The sequence below is a fragment of the Pollicipes pollicipes genome, unplaced genomic scaffold, assembly GCF_011947565.3.
Source record: "Pollicipes pollicipes isolate AB1234 unplaced genomic scaffold, Ppol_2.1 Scaffold_3447;HRSCAF=4054_pilon_pilon_pilon, whole genome shotgun sequence".
In the NCBI taxonomy this organism is placed as follows: Eukaryota; Metazoa; Arthropoda; class Thecostraca; order Pollicipedomorpha; family Pollicipedidae; genus Pollicipes; species Pollicipes pollicipes.
In genome coordinates this window covers 21,028,792-21,045,508 of record NW_023596297.1, presented here as the reverse complement: position 1 = coordinate 21,045,508, position 16,717 = coordinate 21,028,792, and the positions used below count along the sequence as shown (strand labels likewise).

Genomic DNA, 16,717 nt, shown 5'->3' with positions numbered 1-16,717 from the left:
GGCGCCAACAAAAGCGGATAAAGCTTTTCGGGCGAATGGGAAGTGCGTGGAGGGCCCCTGATCGGTCAAGAGTGTCCAGGCATGCTAGCAGATAGTGTCCCAGTATTAGCGTAGGGCTCTACGAGAAAATGCAAAGAGATCAAGGGCAACGTGGAAGGTTCTTTGGATTCATGGACGTAGGAACAGAGGCAGGGGGCCATGCCCCCCCCCCCTCCATTTTTCAAGGTGGGGGGCAGCAATGTTTACCGCCCCCCACTCTTCAGATAAATGTTGCATTTGGCTTACTTTTGCACGACATTAAACATGCATGCCGATTTACCAAGTTCATCAGCCATCTCCCTTAAGATGCGTCATCTTTTTTGTTTGCTCATTGACCATTACTTAGTGTTACAGCCGCAAGGCCGACGCCGCGCGGGCTGGAGACATCAACGCTGGGCGTCGAGGCTGGTATTGCCATGACTTGCGAGCACGCATGTTCAGCACCATATTACGTAGTTTTCTTATCAGTTATCAGCTCTGACAGGATCTTGAACATTATAAGACGAACATACAAATTATGAACCCCATTTCATCTGCAATCTACAGTCAGGAAGAACGCAATATCTTTGAAGAACACAGAAAAACATGGAACTGGAGTCTATGTGAAAACGATCTGACTGCCTGCGGTGATCAGGGATGTTGTTGCGTGAATGAGGGTCTCTGTGCTGATCCGGGGCTAACTGCGCGGATCAGAAGGCCTCCCTCGTCAGGGATGGGAACAATGTGATAAGATATATCCTTCTAATGACCTCCAGATCGACCAGAAGATCCTGCCCCGTGCCACCAGAATGATAGCCAGAAGACACTTCGCGATGAGACGGAATGGTCCTTCAGCCCTTGACCGGAGACGGTAATGTACCCCTGATATTCTACTCAAGAGGCCCCTTGGCCGGAAGGGAATAGGGGGTCTCATTATTGTTGAGTAAAGTGGGGCTCGCATTATTGTTGAAAAGCACGGGTCGAGATTAATTTTAAAAAACGAGCAAGGTCATGCCATTTTGCCTGAGAACGTTTATTTCTTTCAGAATGTATTATTGAAACAAATTACATCAAAAGGCTTCAACCTGCGCGCCCGTAACCTCGAAAGCAAGGCCAAGGATGGTCTGGGTTGCAACTTCCGCAAAACCGATAAGTTTCCGATTCCGAAACCGATTCGGGGATTTGGGGGAGGGGAGGTGGTCACCATAAGATGGGCTTTTGTCAACCCTGTGTTCCGTCTTGGCAAGGCTCTGGCTACGCCCCTGCCTACACACCAAAGCAGATCAAGACGTATACGTTGCATAATGGGCAATGAAGCATCCTTTGGGCCAATCCATACCTAAGGCAGATAGCTTCCCGGAGGCTATTTTTCTGCGATGGTGTGGTATAAGGGAAGATAATTCGGGAAAAATACTGTCAGAAATACTGTCCAACACATGTTTCATACACCATGTAGAAGTGACGCTGATCCAAAAGTATGCAACAAAGTAGCCACACGATCAACCCGCAGTCAGTCATGCGGGAGATATCCAGGCCAGGGCAGTGACCACCGACGGCGAACTGGAGCAGGGCCCAGATAAGGAGCATATGACAGATGGGCCTTAGTATGTAGCTTGATTCTTAAAAGAGAATATCCAGTGTTTTGGATTTTGTCACATTGTTTCTAGCAGCTTCAAGCTTCCGAATTTGTTTCCGTCTAAAATGCTGTGACAAGTCGTATTTCTTGAAAAGCAGCCAGCGAAATGAGGACGCGTGAAAAAATCTGTCGCACTGTGAGCCATCGATCCATTTGCAAAATCCCCACCAACCTATATCCATGCCGTATTTTGTCATTTACACTGTGGAGGCAAACGTTTCCTTGGTGACCCAAAATAGCTACCTGCTCGTGAAATTTCGTCTCCCCAGGAAAAACAATGTTCAAATGGACAAATAATGTAGGGAAGCTGGATAGCCTTATTTGAGAAATGACAGATGAGTCGAATAGACAAGATTGTGCACCAGTGATAAACAGCTCTAGATGCATAGCTAGCATAGCAGCCACGACATTTGAATAACGAGCGATGACAATCTCCATCTCTACCTCCCCCCCCCCCCCCCGGTTATCCGGGCTCGCTTTCCAGAAAAAGTTTCTATACCCTGAGCTTGGCCTCCCCACTTTTTGAAACGTTCCTACGCCTATGCTTGGATTGACCCGGCAAGCAGACATAGGTTCTCGGCAACAGCGTAGCGCCTCTGAAAACCATAATGGGTTTGTATGCTCACGGGCTTCACTTTCACTTGGGACTGGCCTTGGTCATCTGGAGGCCCAAAGGCGTCCACTTTTGTTGTGTTTTGAGTTTGAAAACTGCGTCCGTTTGTCTGGTTATGGGCCCTGCATAACTTATGGGTTCTCACGGGGCGCAAGGAGGAGCACCGTTCCTTGCCCCCCCCCCCCCTCTGGATCCGCCATTGGCCTGATCAGCTTGATAGGTGAGGCTCATACAAGAACGTAGGGCCATTCATTCAAATAAGAAGTACCTGGGGCGCCGTACGGGGGGCCCAGGAATGATCAAGTGTGCCCCAGGCAAGTTTACAGATAGGTCCCCCGAGAAGAACATTGGGCGCTTCATTCAAATAAGAAATACCTGGGGCGCCGTACGGGGGGCCCAGGAATGATCAAGTGTGCCCCAGGCAAGTTTACAGATAGGTCCCCCGAGAAGAGCATTGGGCGCTTCATTCAAATAAGAAATACCCACGACACAATATGGAGGGCCCCAAACGATCAAGTGGGTCAGAGCAGGTCAACAGATAGAACCCCGACAGCGGCGTGGAGTTCACCATTCAAATTGGAGGCGCCCAAGACCCAACAAACAGGGCCCCGAACGGCTGAATGTGTCCGAGCATGTGAATAGATAGGCCCGCGCCAAGTGTGGCCGGTGGATCATTACTTAAGACTGCTCTTTGGCGGCAATCGAACCCGCATGCTGATGGACCCGCGGTAGCTGCTAAGCCGCTTGTTGTGGGGCGGGCGTCCTCGCTCCGACTTGTGCGGTGCATGACGCTGCACTGCGCCGCGGTGCACTGCAAACCGGGCTGGCGCGTGCAGCTGGCTGTGAACGCCGCAGTAAATGGTCAGCCTTAGCCGAAACGTCGATACGCGACCACCGGACAGCGCTATGAGACGAGTCCGGCGTGCCAATTGCTACATCATCGATACTGAAATCAATCTCCCGGAGTTGTGCATCAATCCAGTCATCTGATGTGCCCTGCGTATCGTTAGTTCTAAACATGTAGTAAAAACAATCATAAACATGTAGTTCTAAACATGGAGCTGCATGTAGCGCAGTCAGTGGCCGAAAATCGCAGAACGTCATTACGCTCCGTGTATGGTAGGCCTGAAAATGGACTTGGCTGTGGGGGAGAGTTTTTTTGTACATGATCCGGTGTAGTGTGCCGTTAGGTCCAACACGTGCTACATTGTCATGCACTATCCACCGAATAACCATCGCACTTGTTTTGGACCCAGGGGAGGTCGGGTTACAGGAGTTACAGGTTGTTGGTGTTTGTGGTGATACCTTGGTTCAACCGCAGTATATTCAGTTCATTGTTTATTGATTGACTTTATTTAGGCATTTTAGATGATGTAGCATAGCAAAACACGTAAATACCAGTACACGTGCACGTATCAGTGCCGACCATCTTCCAGGATCGTATGTGTTTGTGATACCATGGTTGATGACATTGTTGCTGTGTTCGTTTTCGCCCAGCGTTTGTTCTACTCGTTGGAGCTCATGCCGTATTTTGTCCCCATTGAAGCCAGTTTTAAGCGCTCTTTTGGTGTTAAACCATAAGAAGCATAGTTTTGTCTCTGTAGACCTTCATTTGCTGCGCTGAGCCAATGAACGTATCTGTTGTGTTGCGATGGACGCCCCAACAGGTGCGAATGCGCTATTGGACCGGAGAATGCATGACTGTCATTGTGTTATCCAATTCTGTTGACCAATTCACCTCCAAAATGTATGTTTTGCATTAATAATGCACTTTCCAGTAGATATTCACTGTCACTACCGCGCAGTTGTGATAAGTTAGACACAAAGCTAAGTACTTGCGTAGCCAATTGTTAAGATTGCTTAGCGGCATCTAAATTACAAGATAGGTTATCCCACAAAAGGTTTCCCCCGATCTGCATTGGAGACATGTGGTGCGTGGGGGGGGGGGGGGGGGACTGGAACCGCTGATCGCAATTCGCAACCATTTGCGACATAATACATCAGGCTTCCATAAAACTATCATCGGAGATACTTTTTTTCTTGCTTTCCTTTTTATAAATGTGATTCGAACCTTTTGAATGGATGAATTGTTGGGATCAGCGCTGACGCTAAGCAGTGCTTGCGTGAGCCCTGACCCCCACTATCCGATCACGCAATTCTATGCAACGGTAGAATTCAGTGGCGAAAGCTTAACGTGCCGCAATGCTCGGCACGGTCCCTTGATGTCAACTGACTTTTAGCGCAACCGCTGCCGGCCGCAGCCCATACCTGTCAAGGGGAAATAGCGAGCGCCCTAAAGCGACTCGAACCCACCCTAACGCCGGTGGGTGGATTGGAAGGCAGGAGCTCTGACCAACTGAGCCATCGGACGGACAAAGTAGAAAAAAAATGAGGCAGCTCATTTGTCGAATGAATCGTAACTTCGTGCATTTCCACGGTGCACATCATGGTGTATTGCTGAGTGTCATGTCAGCAATGACCTCAAGTGGTACGCGTGGCGCCCCGTGTGTGCGTTCTTCGACGGCACTAACTTTGTGGTCAGCAGTTTTCCATTAGGACAGTGGCATTGGTGCCGGAGGATTGATTATATGTTTTGTTCAGGTGTCACGCGCCTTGCCAATGCTGGAAATCATCCATTTGCGACAAGTTTGAACTCATTGGAATGAACTTGGAGTTGTTCTTCAATAGGAAAATGTGGGCAGGTAAACCAAGCTCTCTTGCTAGGAAGGCTCCCTGACCTTCGTATTTGTTCACTTCACTCTAGTTCTGTTCGACTCACTTAACCTCTTGTGAAACTGACTTTGTGACCGTCTGTCTGGCACGCCGAAGACGTTACAGTTACAGTGATAATACAGCTGGTCTTCCGCCATTCTCAGCAGCGGTGGGGTCGGCGGTGGTAGCCCGCTGGTGGTGGCCGGTCGTGTGCCGCACCCTCTCGGCATGCGCTGCTGCCGCCTGTAATCTTGCCTGCCGGGCGCCGCCTGCCGAGACGGCGCCTGACTTCGGTCGGCGGGACCGCACCAGGCATTGGCCAGGCTGTCGGCTGCCGCCTCCTTGTGACCTTGTGACCGGGACTGCTTCGGACACTGGCCAGGTCCTCCAGCGGTCGGCTGCCGGCTCCTTGTGACCTTGTGACCTTGTGACCGGGACTGCTTCGGACACTGGCCAGGTCCTCCAGCGGTCGGCTGCCGGCTCCTTGTGACCTTGTGACCCTGTGACCGGGACTGCTCCGGACATTGACCAGGCCCTCCCGGCGGTGGACTGCCATCTCCTTGTGATTTTGCCTGCTCCTCGTATGTCCCTGGTGGGTTCAGAGGCTGGCCATTGTCCAGCGCTTGACAGGCGAGGGCTGGGGCAGAGCTGCTTGACCCGTGGCTCACCCCGGAGTGCGGAGAGGCGGACTCGCGCTGCTCCGACGCGATGGCTCGCTGGTAACGTCCTCCGCTACAATAGTTCTGGCCCGCTGGGCACCTGACCATGCAGCCCCGGCAGTCGGACCGCTCGCGCCGTCATCCTGTCGCCGTGCTGCGGCCGACGAGCAAATAGTGCGACGTCGCTTGCAGCCGGACGATGGCCGGCCTTCGTAATCGAGCAAATTGATCGATCTGAAACAGAACCCCACTTTCCAAATGGTCGCAAATATGGCGGGGAGGGTTGAGCTGTTGTCGGGTTTCGGCGTTACGAATGCTCCCACGCCTGGTAATCAGCCGAATTACGTCTCCTGGGTGCCAGTCTCAATTACTTTCTTTAATTATCAAACAAGCGTGCGATCCAAGCATGACGCGTTGCGTTAATTGCGGTTGGCACGACCATTTATTGGCAATGTGGCAGCACCCCGTGGTGGCGGGCACACTGCCGTCAGGAAAAGTTGTGATAGTACTGAAACCTTGTTCATGGAAAATGTTTTGTTTGGACTGAGACGACAGCTTTTTATTGAATTTGTTCACACATATGCGCAGCGTTTAAGAATTAAAATTACCATGGCATCACCGTAAAACATGACGTCAGTTGACATACCCATTGGTACAGTATATTTTTGTCTGTACAGTAGCAGGCTCTAGACTGTAGGTAGTTGTCTTAGCTGTTCAGAGGAAATGCGCATTGTTTCATGGAGCGAGGATGTATCGAAGACTACTTCAAAAGCGGAGATATATTATGTTCCGTGCATTGTTACAAGTTGCGCTCTTTCAATGGAAGATTTAGCGTGTGCACATGGGCTGAAGATTTGGGTGCCCAAATGCGAATAGATTCCAGTACACCTAAATCTTACCTGTCCTCTAATCCTAAAAACGGGGCGCGAATCTTTAAAAAAATCAGGAAATGAATCCTAACAACCGCTTCCAATACATTGGTTGTACTGTTGATGCGTCAGTGCCGCATGAGGCGGAGTCCCCCGTCCTGTTTTATTACATGGTAATGGCTATCCCCGGACCAAACTGCTGTGGTTACTGGTCTCTCTCGCCATCTCCGTCATGTTTTGTTTCCAGACTATAGGCAAGGGTGTCGAGGGGAGGGGGCAGAGATAAAAATACAGGGACCTCTACCTGACAAAGGGCCCTCCTCGAACGAATCGGTCGGCTTTACGTAAAATTGCGTGTAAACTTGATGACCCAGCCTCGTTTTCCGTTTGTGGACATCATTTGCCACTGTGTAGGTGTTCAAATGGTCACCTCGCTCATAAAAAATTCATAAAAATATAGCGATAGGAGGTACGTCAATATGTATGCGAGTTTTGCTTCAGGAGCCTTATTGTCGCATGTGCGGAAAACAATAGAAACTAAAAAGCTCAGTCCCTCATGGGAGTGCTTACTGTGTCTCTCTGCTCAAAAAAAAGAAATCGTCATTTTTGTCCTAGCTAGCGTTCAATCGTTTTAGAAGTAAGGAAAACGACGGCGTACAACGTTAGGTCGTCGAGGGCGTAGCCGACCTTGTCATATACTGCCCCTCCCCCCTATAAAAACAAACCTGCACCGCCACGGACCGGCGGCCATACCTCCCTCTATTTCGTCGACTGAGTTAGAACTGCACCACTGGCAGAAGCAGGAAAGCAGTTGACCAGAAACCAATGAAATCGGTATAAAAACGGGAAGTGTGTGGCGTTAGACCTTCAATTTTTTGATGTAAGGATTCAGCAATAGTTGGATCTTGAATCTGAATCCGAATCCATCCAACATAGGCTTAAAATCTCAACTGCGTCGAATGCGCAGCTCTAGCCTATCCATTTGTCCAGTGTCATTGCGTCACGTTTGGCCTGTCTGATTGCAATGTCAATGCTTGAAGTTCCCTCACCAAGCCATGCGCGGCACTGAGCGTGATAGCGTTGCCTGGCAGCGTGTATTACTTTTTTAGGATCGGACACCGCGTAAGCTTGTGTTCAGTACAATTCGACGCAGGCATGTTTAATGTTTGCGGCCCATAGATGGGGCGGCACAACAGTGGATGCTCACGGCGCGATTAATCGGTTCGCTTTGTACATGGATTACCTTCACTCACTAAAACAATTGTTTGACGTAAATACACAAGTCCACTTAAACTGCAAATGCTCTTTGTAAGTGGTGAACACAAAACAACACCAGGACATTAACTGCGAGACGTGAGGGGCACAGTAGACAGCGAGTTGTGAGCGTCACAGGTCAGCTCATAGCCGACAGGCACAGCAGACAGCGAAACGTGAGCGTCACAGACCGGCTCGCAGCCGACAGGGAAATGTGAGGGGCACGTGCACGTGCATTGTAAGTGCATTGACCCAACAACATCTGGCACGTGCACTGACCCAACAGCCGTGATTGCATATGTGTCACACGTGTACAGGCCAATTTTCCGGAATTATAACCTGCAGGCTGCCACACACTGCCAAACGTAAACGTGTTTGCAGCCGCCTGCCGCACCTGTGGCGACCCAGGGAGCGTTCCACCCCGCATGCCGCAGTCGGGCATGCGGGGTGGAACGCCTCTGAAGTTCGGGCGGACAGTCTACTGTCCTGAAGTCTGTCCTGAAGTCTGAAGTCTGCTGTCACACGGGCCTTTGAAGTTCGGGCGGACAGTCTGCTGTCCGCCTGCCAGCACGACTCAGCCAGTCATATCCCGCGGATCCTCTAACTGTGGGTGTGGCCGTCTGTTCCGGCAGGGTCATGGACGCGCCGGAGGCGGCGGCGGGGCTGCACGCGCACTGCGAGCGTTGTGTCAAGCTGTCCCGCTGCGCGCAGGCGGCGCCCGTGGGCGGGCCGCGCTGCGAGCTGGTCGACTGCCCGGTCGGCTGCGGCCACCGGCTGCACCGCTGCAAACTGGCCGAACACAGGCTCCTCTGCCCCGAGGAGCAGGTCGGTAACAGTTTGTTTTTTTCAGGTTGGCGCTCCACACGTGGCTAGCCGACCACCGCAGAGGCTAGCGCTCCACCGTTTATGGAGCGCTGGCCTCTGCGGTGGTCGGCCCGTGACTGTGGGTTGCTGACGCCTCCGCCAGCTGCGATGTCCATGTGTCGCTGATTGCGATTAGCTGGGTTGCGACGCTCACGTATTGTCCGCTGCGAGGCAAGCTGGGACGCTCATGTTTCGCTGTCTACTGTGGCTGTCTGCTGTCGCCGTCGTTGTCTGCTCCGCACGTCTCGCTATCGGCTGTGAGCTGGCCTGTGACGTTCACATCTCACTGTCTACTGAGCCTCTCACGTCTCGCTGTCGGCTGTCAGCTGGCCTTTAACGGTCACATCTCGCTGCGTATTGTGCTCTTCGCGTCTCATGCGAACCGAGCTGTGACCCTGGTGTCTCCGTGTCTCCTGTGAGCCAAGCTGTGACCCTGACGTCTCCGCGCTTCCGGGGAGCCGAGCTGTGACTCTGACATCTCCACGTCTCCTGCGAACCGGGCTGTGGCCCTGACGTCTCCGCGTCTCCTGCGAACCGAGCTGTGACACTGACGTCTCCGCGTCTCCTGAGAGCCGAGCCGTGACCCTGACGTCTCCGCGTTTCCTGCGAGTCGAGCTGTGACCCTGACGTTTCCGCGTCTCCCGCGAGTCGAGCTGTGACCCTGACGTCTCCGCGTTTCCTGTGAGCCAAGCTGTGACCCCCACGTCGGCTGATGTCGCCAGGTGCCCTGCATCAACGCGGAGTACGGCTGTGCGGCGGTGCTGGCGCGCCGCCTGCGGGCCGCCCACCTGACCGACTGTCCGGCCAGCGTGGTGCTCTGCATGGCCGAGTGGAACCGCTGGCCGCTGCTGGCGCCGGCGCCGCGCCAGCCACCGCCGGGGCCGGACGGGCCGCTCGGTAGGACGGGCTGCAGTTTTATCACTCGTCGTGATGATTTGCGTGCCACCTTCACTCCGTTTTGATAAGAGGTTTCCATTGACATGATTAATGTCTTTGCATTGCTTTGGTCTGACCTTTAATTTAAAGCAGAAAGGCTGTGTGACATCGTGAGTAGACGGGTGACGTCTCCGAAAAGTCATGTCGTGCCAGGTTTACTGTACGCCCAAGCCATTGGTGATCTTGCTCGACATTTTGGTTGAGTGTCTCCGAAGCCATTCATCAGATCAACTGCATACCCAGCCCATATAACACGCGGTCCCTCCTCGTCGAACGACTGGCGCCCTCTCCTGGCAGCATTCCCAGACTGATCAGCACACCTGCCCGATCCCAGTGCTGGTGCTACCTCTTCCCGTGCCGTCCCAAGACGTTGTGGAGAGAGACCATGCCGACAACGACTGGCGCGGACCGGTGAGGCGAACGGCACCGCCCTCTGACCGGCTCCTGCCCCTGATCGGAGCCGCCCTCTGACCGGCACCTCCCCCTGACCTCACCTCCCCTGACCGGCGCTTCCGCCTGACTAGCATCTGCCCCTAATTAGCACCTTCCCTTGACCGGCGCCTCCCTTTGACCGGTACCGCTCTCTGACCGGTACCGCCCTCTGACCGGTGCCTCCCCTTGACCGGTACCGCCCTGTGCCCGGCACCGCCCCCTGACCGGCACCGCCCTCTCCGCAGACGAGGCCCTGCGCCAGCGTGACGAGCGGCTGCTGCGCGGCTGCCTGGCGCCGGTGCGCAGCCTGGCGCGCCGGCTGCGCACCTTCCCGCCCGTGCCGCTCCGGCTACCGGGCACGTTCGACTGCTCGCACCTGGCGCCGGAGCTGAGCCTGGACCGGGCGGCGGCGGCCGAGGACCGCGACCCCGCCCAGCCGCCAGGTACGGCGGCCGAGCGCCGGGCATTTTTGATTGCGAAGTTTTGCTCTTGGAACGTGAAGTTTACGGCCAGTTTATAAAGCATTGATAAAAACTTCTAATTGAAAAACTAGGCTTTCCAAAGACAATACAATCGCAGGAAAGTTGATGTTAGAGGCCATTTAATACTTTGTCTTGCTTTTGTCTTAAGTTGATTGCGTCGTCAGATGTATTGCTTTTTTGCATTTTCTGAAGGTGTTGAACCGTCATTTGGATTCTGCCATCACCAATGCGTTTCTTTAATCGGGACTGTCTCGTGATTTGCCGTTGTCTGGTTACACAATGTACATTCGCCCATTCCCTTGACATACTATGCCGTAGTGCATAATGCAAAGTATGCAGTATGCACTATGCTCTCATCCACTTCACCGTCAGTATGCCGCAGTGCATACTACAAAGTATGTAGTATGCACTATGCTGTCATCCTCAGCACTGTTCACTCCTGGGATGACTGGGTCGTGTCCGCGTGCTCCTGCACCCTCCCGTTTCGTGCAGGCCTGCAGCGAAGCGTCTGCGGCCAGCTTGCTCGCGGCGAGCCGGCAGCCGCCGCCGGCCGGTCGCCTCCAGCGGACCCGCCGCCGCCCGAGGCCGCCTACGACACGTACGTCAACAGCGAATGCGTGCACAGGATCGCCAAGGATCTGTGCAAGTTTTGCCGAAACGAGCCGGAGCGGCCGCGCCTGGCCGTGCGCCTCGTGTGGGAGGCGGCGCCGGCCGACGGCGGCGCCGGCGGCCTCACGTGGCGCCGCGTCGAGCGCACTGAGCGCGTGCGCGAGCGGCCCGGCAAGTACGACCTGGACGCCGTGCTGCGGCGCATGAAGCAGCAGGCGCTGGACGAGCGCGAGGACGAGCGGCGCCGCCAGGAGCGCGAGGCGGACGAGGACGGCGACGGGCCGCGGCTCGGCCTCACCATCGAGTCGGTGTCGGCGCGCCAGGGCCGGCCGCGCACGCTGTACGCCTTCCAGTGCGCGCAGCCGCTGCGCCGGGACGAGTTCGCGCACCACTACCGGCGGGTGCACGGAGACGTGCACGGCGGCGCCGGCGCCTGGCTCGAGCGTCGCTGCCCGCTGGCTCAGTACGGATGCCCGCACGTGGCCGACAGGTGAGCGGGGCGCGGTAAGCGGGGACGGTTTGGGAGACTGCTGAACATCGCTGCGTGGCTGTCCTGGTGTGGCTGATGCGTTGGGGAGTGGCTCGAGTCGACTCGTTCAGGATCGTTCTGGGTTGGCTGCGATCGTGCAGACACGTCGAGTGTGTCCCTGTCATGGCGGCTGACGTGCCTGATGTGCGCCCACCCTGCCATTGAGGTGGCCAATCGACCTTTACCAGTCGGCCTGGTGCCGTGGCCTCCCCGCCCGCCGGCCGCTGTCCTGATCCAGTCGACCTGTCGCCGGCCGCTGTCCTGAGCCAGCCGACCCGTCTCCGGCCGCCCTCCTGAGCCAGCCGACCCGTCGCCCGGCCGCTGTCCTGAGCCAGTCGACCCGTTGCCGGCCGCTGTCCTGAGCCAGCCGCCCCGTCGCCGGCCGCTGTCCTGAGCCAGCCGACCCGTTGCCGGCCGCTGTCCTGAGCCAGCCGAGCCCGTCCGGCCGCTGTCCTGAGCCAGACGACCCGTCGCCGACCGCGCATGCCGGCCGGATGTGAGCGGCGGCGCCGGTGTTCCAGGCTGTACCCGGACCGGCCGCAGCAGCGGTTCGTCGTCAGCCCGGTGACTGGCTGCGTGGGCGTGACCGTGGCGGGTAGTGCCGACGCGCCCCCGGATCTTGGCCTGCTGACGACGCTGCCGTTCGAGGTGCTGGAGCACATCGCCGCCCTGCTGGACCCATTCAGGTGCGCCGCCTCAACGCCAGCCCCCCCCCCCCCCCTGGCAGGGTCGCGGCCGGTGGGAAGGTGCGGCACAGTGGGACTTGAGCAAAGCGCCACACTGCCTGCCAACGGGGTACCGCTCATCACAGCCTGAGCTGGCTGCGACTGAAGCGCCGTCTATTGTGGTCTGCTCGGCATAGCCTGGGATGGCTGCGACTGAAGCGCCGTCTATTGTGGTTTGCTCGGCATAGTCCGGGCTGGCTGCGACTGAAGCGCCGTCTATTGTGGTCTGTTTGGCACGGCCTGAGCTGGCTGCGGTCGAGGCACCGTCTGTTGTCGTCTGCTCGGCATAGCCTGGGCTGGCTGTGACTGAGGCGCCGTCTGTTGTGGTCTACCCGGCACAGACGTGCCGCGCATTGCAATCAGCAGCATGATCTACCCGTCACGGATGTGCCGTTTGCTACAGCCTGGACCATCTGCCACTGGTTTGTCTGTTGCAGCCTGAGCCCGCCTGTCACTGATGCGTAATCTGTTCCAGTCCGAACAACCCGTCACTGCCATGTCGTCGGTTAGATTAGCCCACATGTCCAGCCGTGCCGTCTGTCGCAGCTCCATTGACTTCATCTGCCATTGACTTCATGTGTTAAGTTTTCAGCCGCCTGTTGCTAACATGTTGTCTTGTTATAGCCTGAATGACCCGTCGCTGACGTGTCGTGTGTTACAGTGTTAACCACCTGCCGCTGACGTGCCGTGTGTTAAAATTTGAACCACCCTCTACTGACGTGTCGTGTGTTACAGTCTGAACCACCTGACGTGCGGTGGGTTACAGCCTGAACCATCTGACGTGTCATGTGTTGCAGTCTGAACGACCTGTCGCTGACGTGCCGTGTGTTGCAGTCTGAACGACCTGTCGCCGACGTGCGGTGTGTTACAGTCTGAACCACCTGCCGCTGACGTGTCATGCGTCGCAGTCTGAACCACCCGTCACTGACGTGCATTATGTTACAGTCTGAACCACCTGTCGTTGACGTGCCGTGTGTTACAGTCTGAACCACCTGCCGCTGACGTGCCGTGTGTTACAGTCTGAACCACCTGTCGCTGACGTGCCGTGTGTTACAGTCTGAACCACCTGTCGCGGACTGCAGTGTGTTACAGTCTGAACCACCTGCCGCTGACGTGCCGTGTGTTACAGTCTGAACCACCTGTCGCTGACGTACCGTGTGTTACATTCTGAACCACCTGTCGCTGACGTGCCGTGTGTTACAGTCTGAACCACCTGTCGCGGACTGCAGTGTGTTACAGTGTGAACCGCCTGCCGCTGACGTGCCGTGTGTTACATTCTGAACCACCTGTCGCTGACGTGTCGTGTGTTACAGTCTGAACCACCTGTCGCGGACTGCAGTGTGTTACAGTCCGAACCACCTGCCGCTGACGTGCTGTGTGTTACATTCTGAACCACCTGTCGCTGACGTGCCGTGTGTTACAGTCTGAAGCACCTGTCGCGGACTGCAGTGTGTTATAGTCTGAATCACCTGTCGTGGACTGCGGTGTGTTACAGTCTGAACCATCCGTCACTGACGTGCATTATGTTACAGCCTGAACCACCTGTCGCTGACGTGCCGCCTGCTGCGTGACGTGTGCGCCTCGCTGGTGGAGAGCCGCGGCCTGGTGATGCTCATGTGGTCGCCGATTCGCGTGGACGGCCGGGTCACATGGCGTTCGGTGGCCAAGGTAGGCTAGCGCTGGTTGAGATACACTGGCCGGTCTTCTGTCCGGGTATTTAACTGTTAACGGTGTTGGCAGTGAATTCACGTTGCAGCTCTGCTCCAGACTAGGAAAACTATATCGTTGGACTATTTTTGTCGGTTTCTCGAGTGTTTCGCTTCCAATTTGGCGTGTCGGCATTATCCTGGCCTGGGCGTTTCTGGGATCATGCGCAGCTGTTCATTATCACAGATATGTTTGGTCTTAGCAGGTAACTGACTGTGGCCTGGGGGGTCACTTGAGCGTCGGCCATACCCTCTGTACATATAAACCCGGCGATCTACGTGCATTTTGCGCACGGAAATAATTTTGTCGCCGTTCTATCCAGCCAAAGGCTGAAGCTCCAGTATCGTAGCTGAAGTCTGGTGTTACCTGAGTGACGGGGCGATCCTGACGCGGCACGCTCTGCTTGCCATGGACTGAAGCCTTGAAGCGATTGCCGCCAGTATCATAAACATAGTTTATTTTGCCACTGGTTGTTTCTAACCAGATCCTCAGTAGTACATCGTGTGCGAGTGATCGGTGGGGCGTCGTGGGCTATGGTACGCGTCACATGGCGTTTCTTTTCACCGTCTGCTTTGTCGCTGCGGTCATGCCCGATCCCGTGCCATAACTTCTCGCCATCCCGTATGATCTGCCCGGTCGTGTTTAGCGCCGCGCCGTCGCCGCCGAGCTGCTCACGGGGTGCCGTGTTGCAGAGCTGGCGGTTCAGCGGCGCGTTCGAGCCGGTGCGCACGCTCGGCTTCCGTGACGGCCGGCACGTTGCCGACCACATGCGCCACTGCGCGCACTTCGACCGGTGCCGGCCGGCCGAGCCGTTCTCGCTGCTGCCTGGCGGCCGGCCCGGCGGCGACGAGCTGGAGCGACGCATGGCCAGGGCGCGCGCCGCGCTGGACCGGCGACAGGGCCGGCGCTAGGCCTGGCCCACCCGGACGGCGTCGGCGCGCGCTCGGCCGCCGCGCTGGGCTCCAGCGGCCGAGGTCGGCCCGCTGTCGGCCGCCGTGTCGGGCTCCAGCGGCCGAGGTCGGCCCGCTGCCGGCGGGCAAGGTCCGGATCCGGGCGAGGTCCGGTGCCGACCCGGCTCTCCCGTCGCGTCCGGCGCACCCTCTTCTGCCCGCGGTCGCGCGCCGTCTGCGCCTCGGTTGTGAGACGGTGCTCTGTTATTCATGCAGCAGGGATGTGCTTGCAAGGTTGCGCGGTCGTGGCGGAACCGGATTCAGGAGTGTTGTTACGTGACTGAGGTCTGCGGCAGCTGATCGACCTGTACCCGACGAGACATCCATATCCTGCTCCCCACAGAATTGACCGTCTTACGTGTGGCCTGCAGACAGGCGCATGGAAATCGCGATAATAGCGTGAGCTGCCTGGGAACATCTGGCACGCCATATGGCGTACCACTTGAAGGAGCGCTGTATGCCGTTCTAGGTCGAAGGCGCCTCTGGAGGCCCATTCTGCTCAGTGGAGCCCGCAACTTGCCGCTAGAGCTCAAACTGTGGGTCACAGTAGACAGGAAAGAGGCTTTAAATTTGTTGCCGCGTTTAGGTCATCGTTGAATAACGAAACATGCGGGGCGGAATTGCTGTGCGGTGATGATCGCATCTGAAATCCGTCTGTTACGTTAAGCACACAGACGCATCGGAAGGCTTGCTCGCTCACAACTGTAGCTAACAAATTTGCCCTGATCATCAGCTGCTCACGGGGGCGGGGGAAGTCGTTACAATTTGATGTCGATGGTGTTTCCGGGGCGGCGAAGTGGACAGGAGTTTCCTACTCTCAGGGGCTGAGATGGTCCGGCACCTTCCCCTTCCGAGGGCGCCAGGGTTCCCCGGCACCTTCCCCTCCCGAGGGCGCCAGGGTTCCCCGGCACCTTCCCCTTCCGAGGGCGCCAGAGTACCCCGGCACCTTCCCCTTCCGAGGGCGCCAGAGTACCCCGGCACCTTCCCCTCCCGAGGGCGCTGGGGTGTCCCGGCACCTTCCCCTCCCGAGGGCGCCATGGCAGCAGGCGGTGCTGGCCTCGCAGCGTGTGTGGGAGATCGTAGGTTGTGCGGGCGATCGCAGGTGCCGGCATGTCTACACATGCTGTGCGTGTATGGTGCTCGCGACATCGCTGAGGTAATCGGTCCTTTTCTAGTGGGAACTCGAGGTGTGGCAGCAACGCTATTCGGGTACACCACGAACCTCAGATCGCCGGACATTAGCACAGTATCAAACGAACACTGCAGTGACACTCCAGCCGGAGGATAGGCTGTGACTTATCCCCAGATGTCGGCCCTCGCCTCAGGTCAGCGCCACACCCCGCTGTGAATCGCAGGAATGTACTCCCTATGGTAACATGGGACCTCCTGACGGCGGTTACGGCCTCCATGTGCTACCGATGGTGGCCGCCGCGACAGGCTGCTGCTGGTGTCTGCGTGGTCGCGTTGGTGAATTGTTCGCCGGCCGTTATATCCGCGCAGACTGGATAGGACGTCGCGCCGTGAGCTGTCTCGACTGCGGTGCGCGCTGCTGATGGAAGGACGCTGCGAGCTGGCCGGCCTGCCTGCTCCGTTCACAAAGCGCGAGTGAGTTATGACGGGCTCACGACACTGCCTTGCAATCCCTGCCAGGTCAGACCGGCGCCAGTTTAACGCCGTGTGATATCGTTACGATTTTTAATTTTATAGAATTTTAGAACTAGG

General features: G+C 56.4%; 1 protein-coding gene across 1 annotated transcript in view; it reads left to right on the top strand.

Annotated features, from left to right (window-relative positions):
• Positions 1-16,604, top strand: part of LOC119092277 (F-box only protein 30) — a 54,425-nt gene extending 37,821 nt beyond the window's left edge. Inside the window, exons 3-9 of the mRNA XM_037215247.1 lie at positions 8,394-8,586; positions 9,348-9,482; positions 11,408-11,574; positions 12,135-12,299; positions 13,871-14,006; positions 14,738-14,838; positions 16,496-16,604. Of these exons, the coding sequence (XP_037071142.1) occupies positions 8,398-8,586; positions 9,348-9,482; positions 11,408-11,574; positions 12,135-12,299; positions 13,871-14,006; positions 14,738-14,838; positions 16,496-16,604 (1,002 nt within the window). The 5' untranslated portion in view covers positions 8,394-8,397. The remainder of the gene's footprint in view (positions 1-8,393; positions 8,587-9,347; positions 9,483-11,407; positions 11,575-12,134; positions 12,300-13,870; positions 14,007-14,737; positions 14,839-16,495) is intronic.
• The last annotated feature ends 113 nt before the right edge of the window (positions 16,605-16,717 follow it).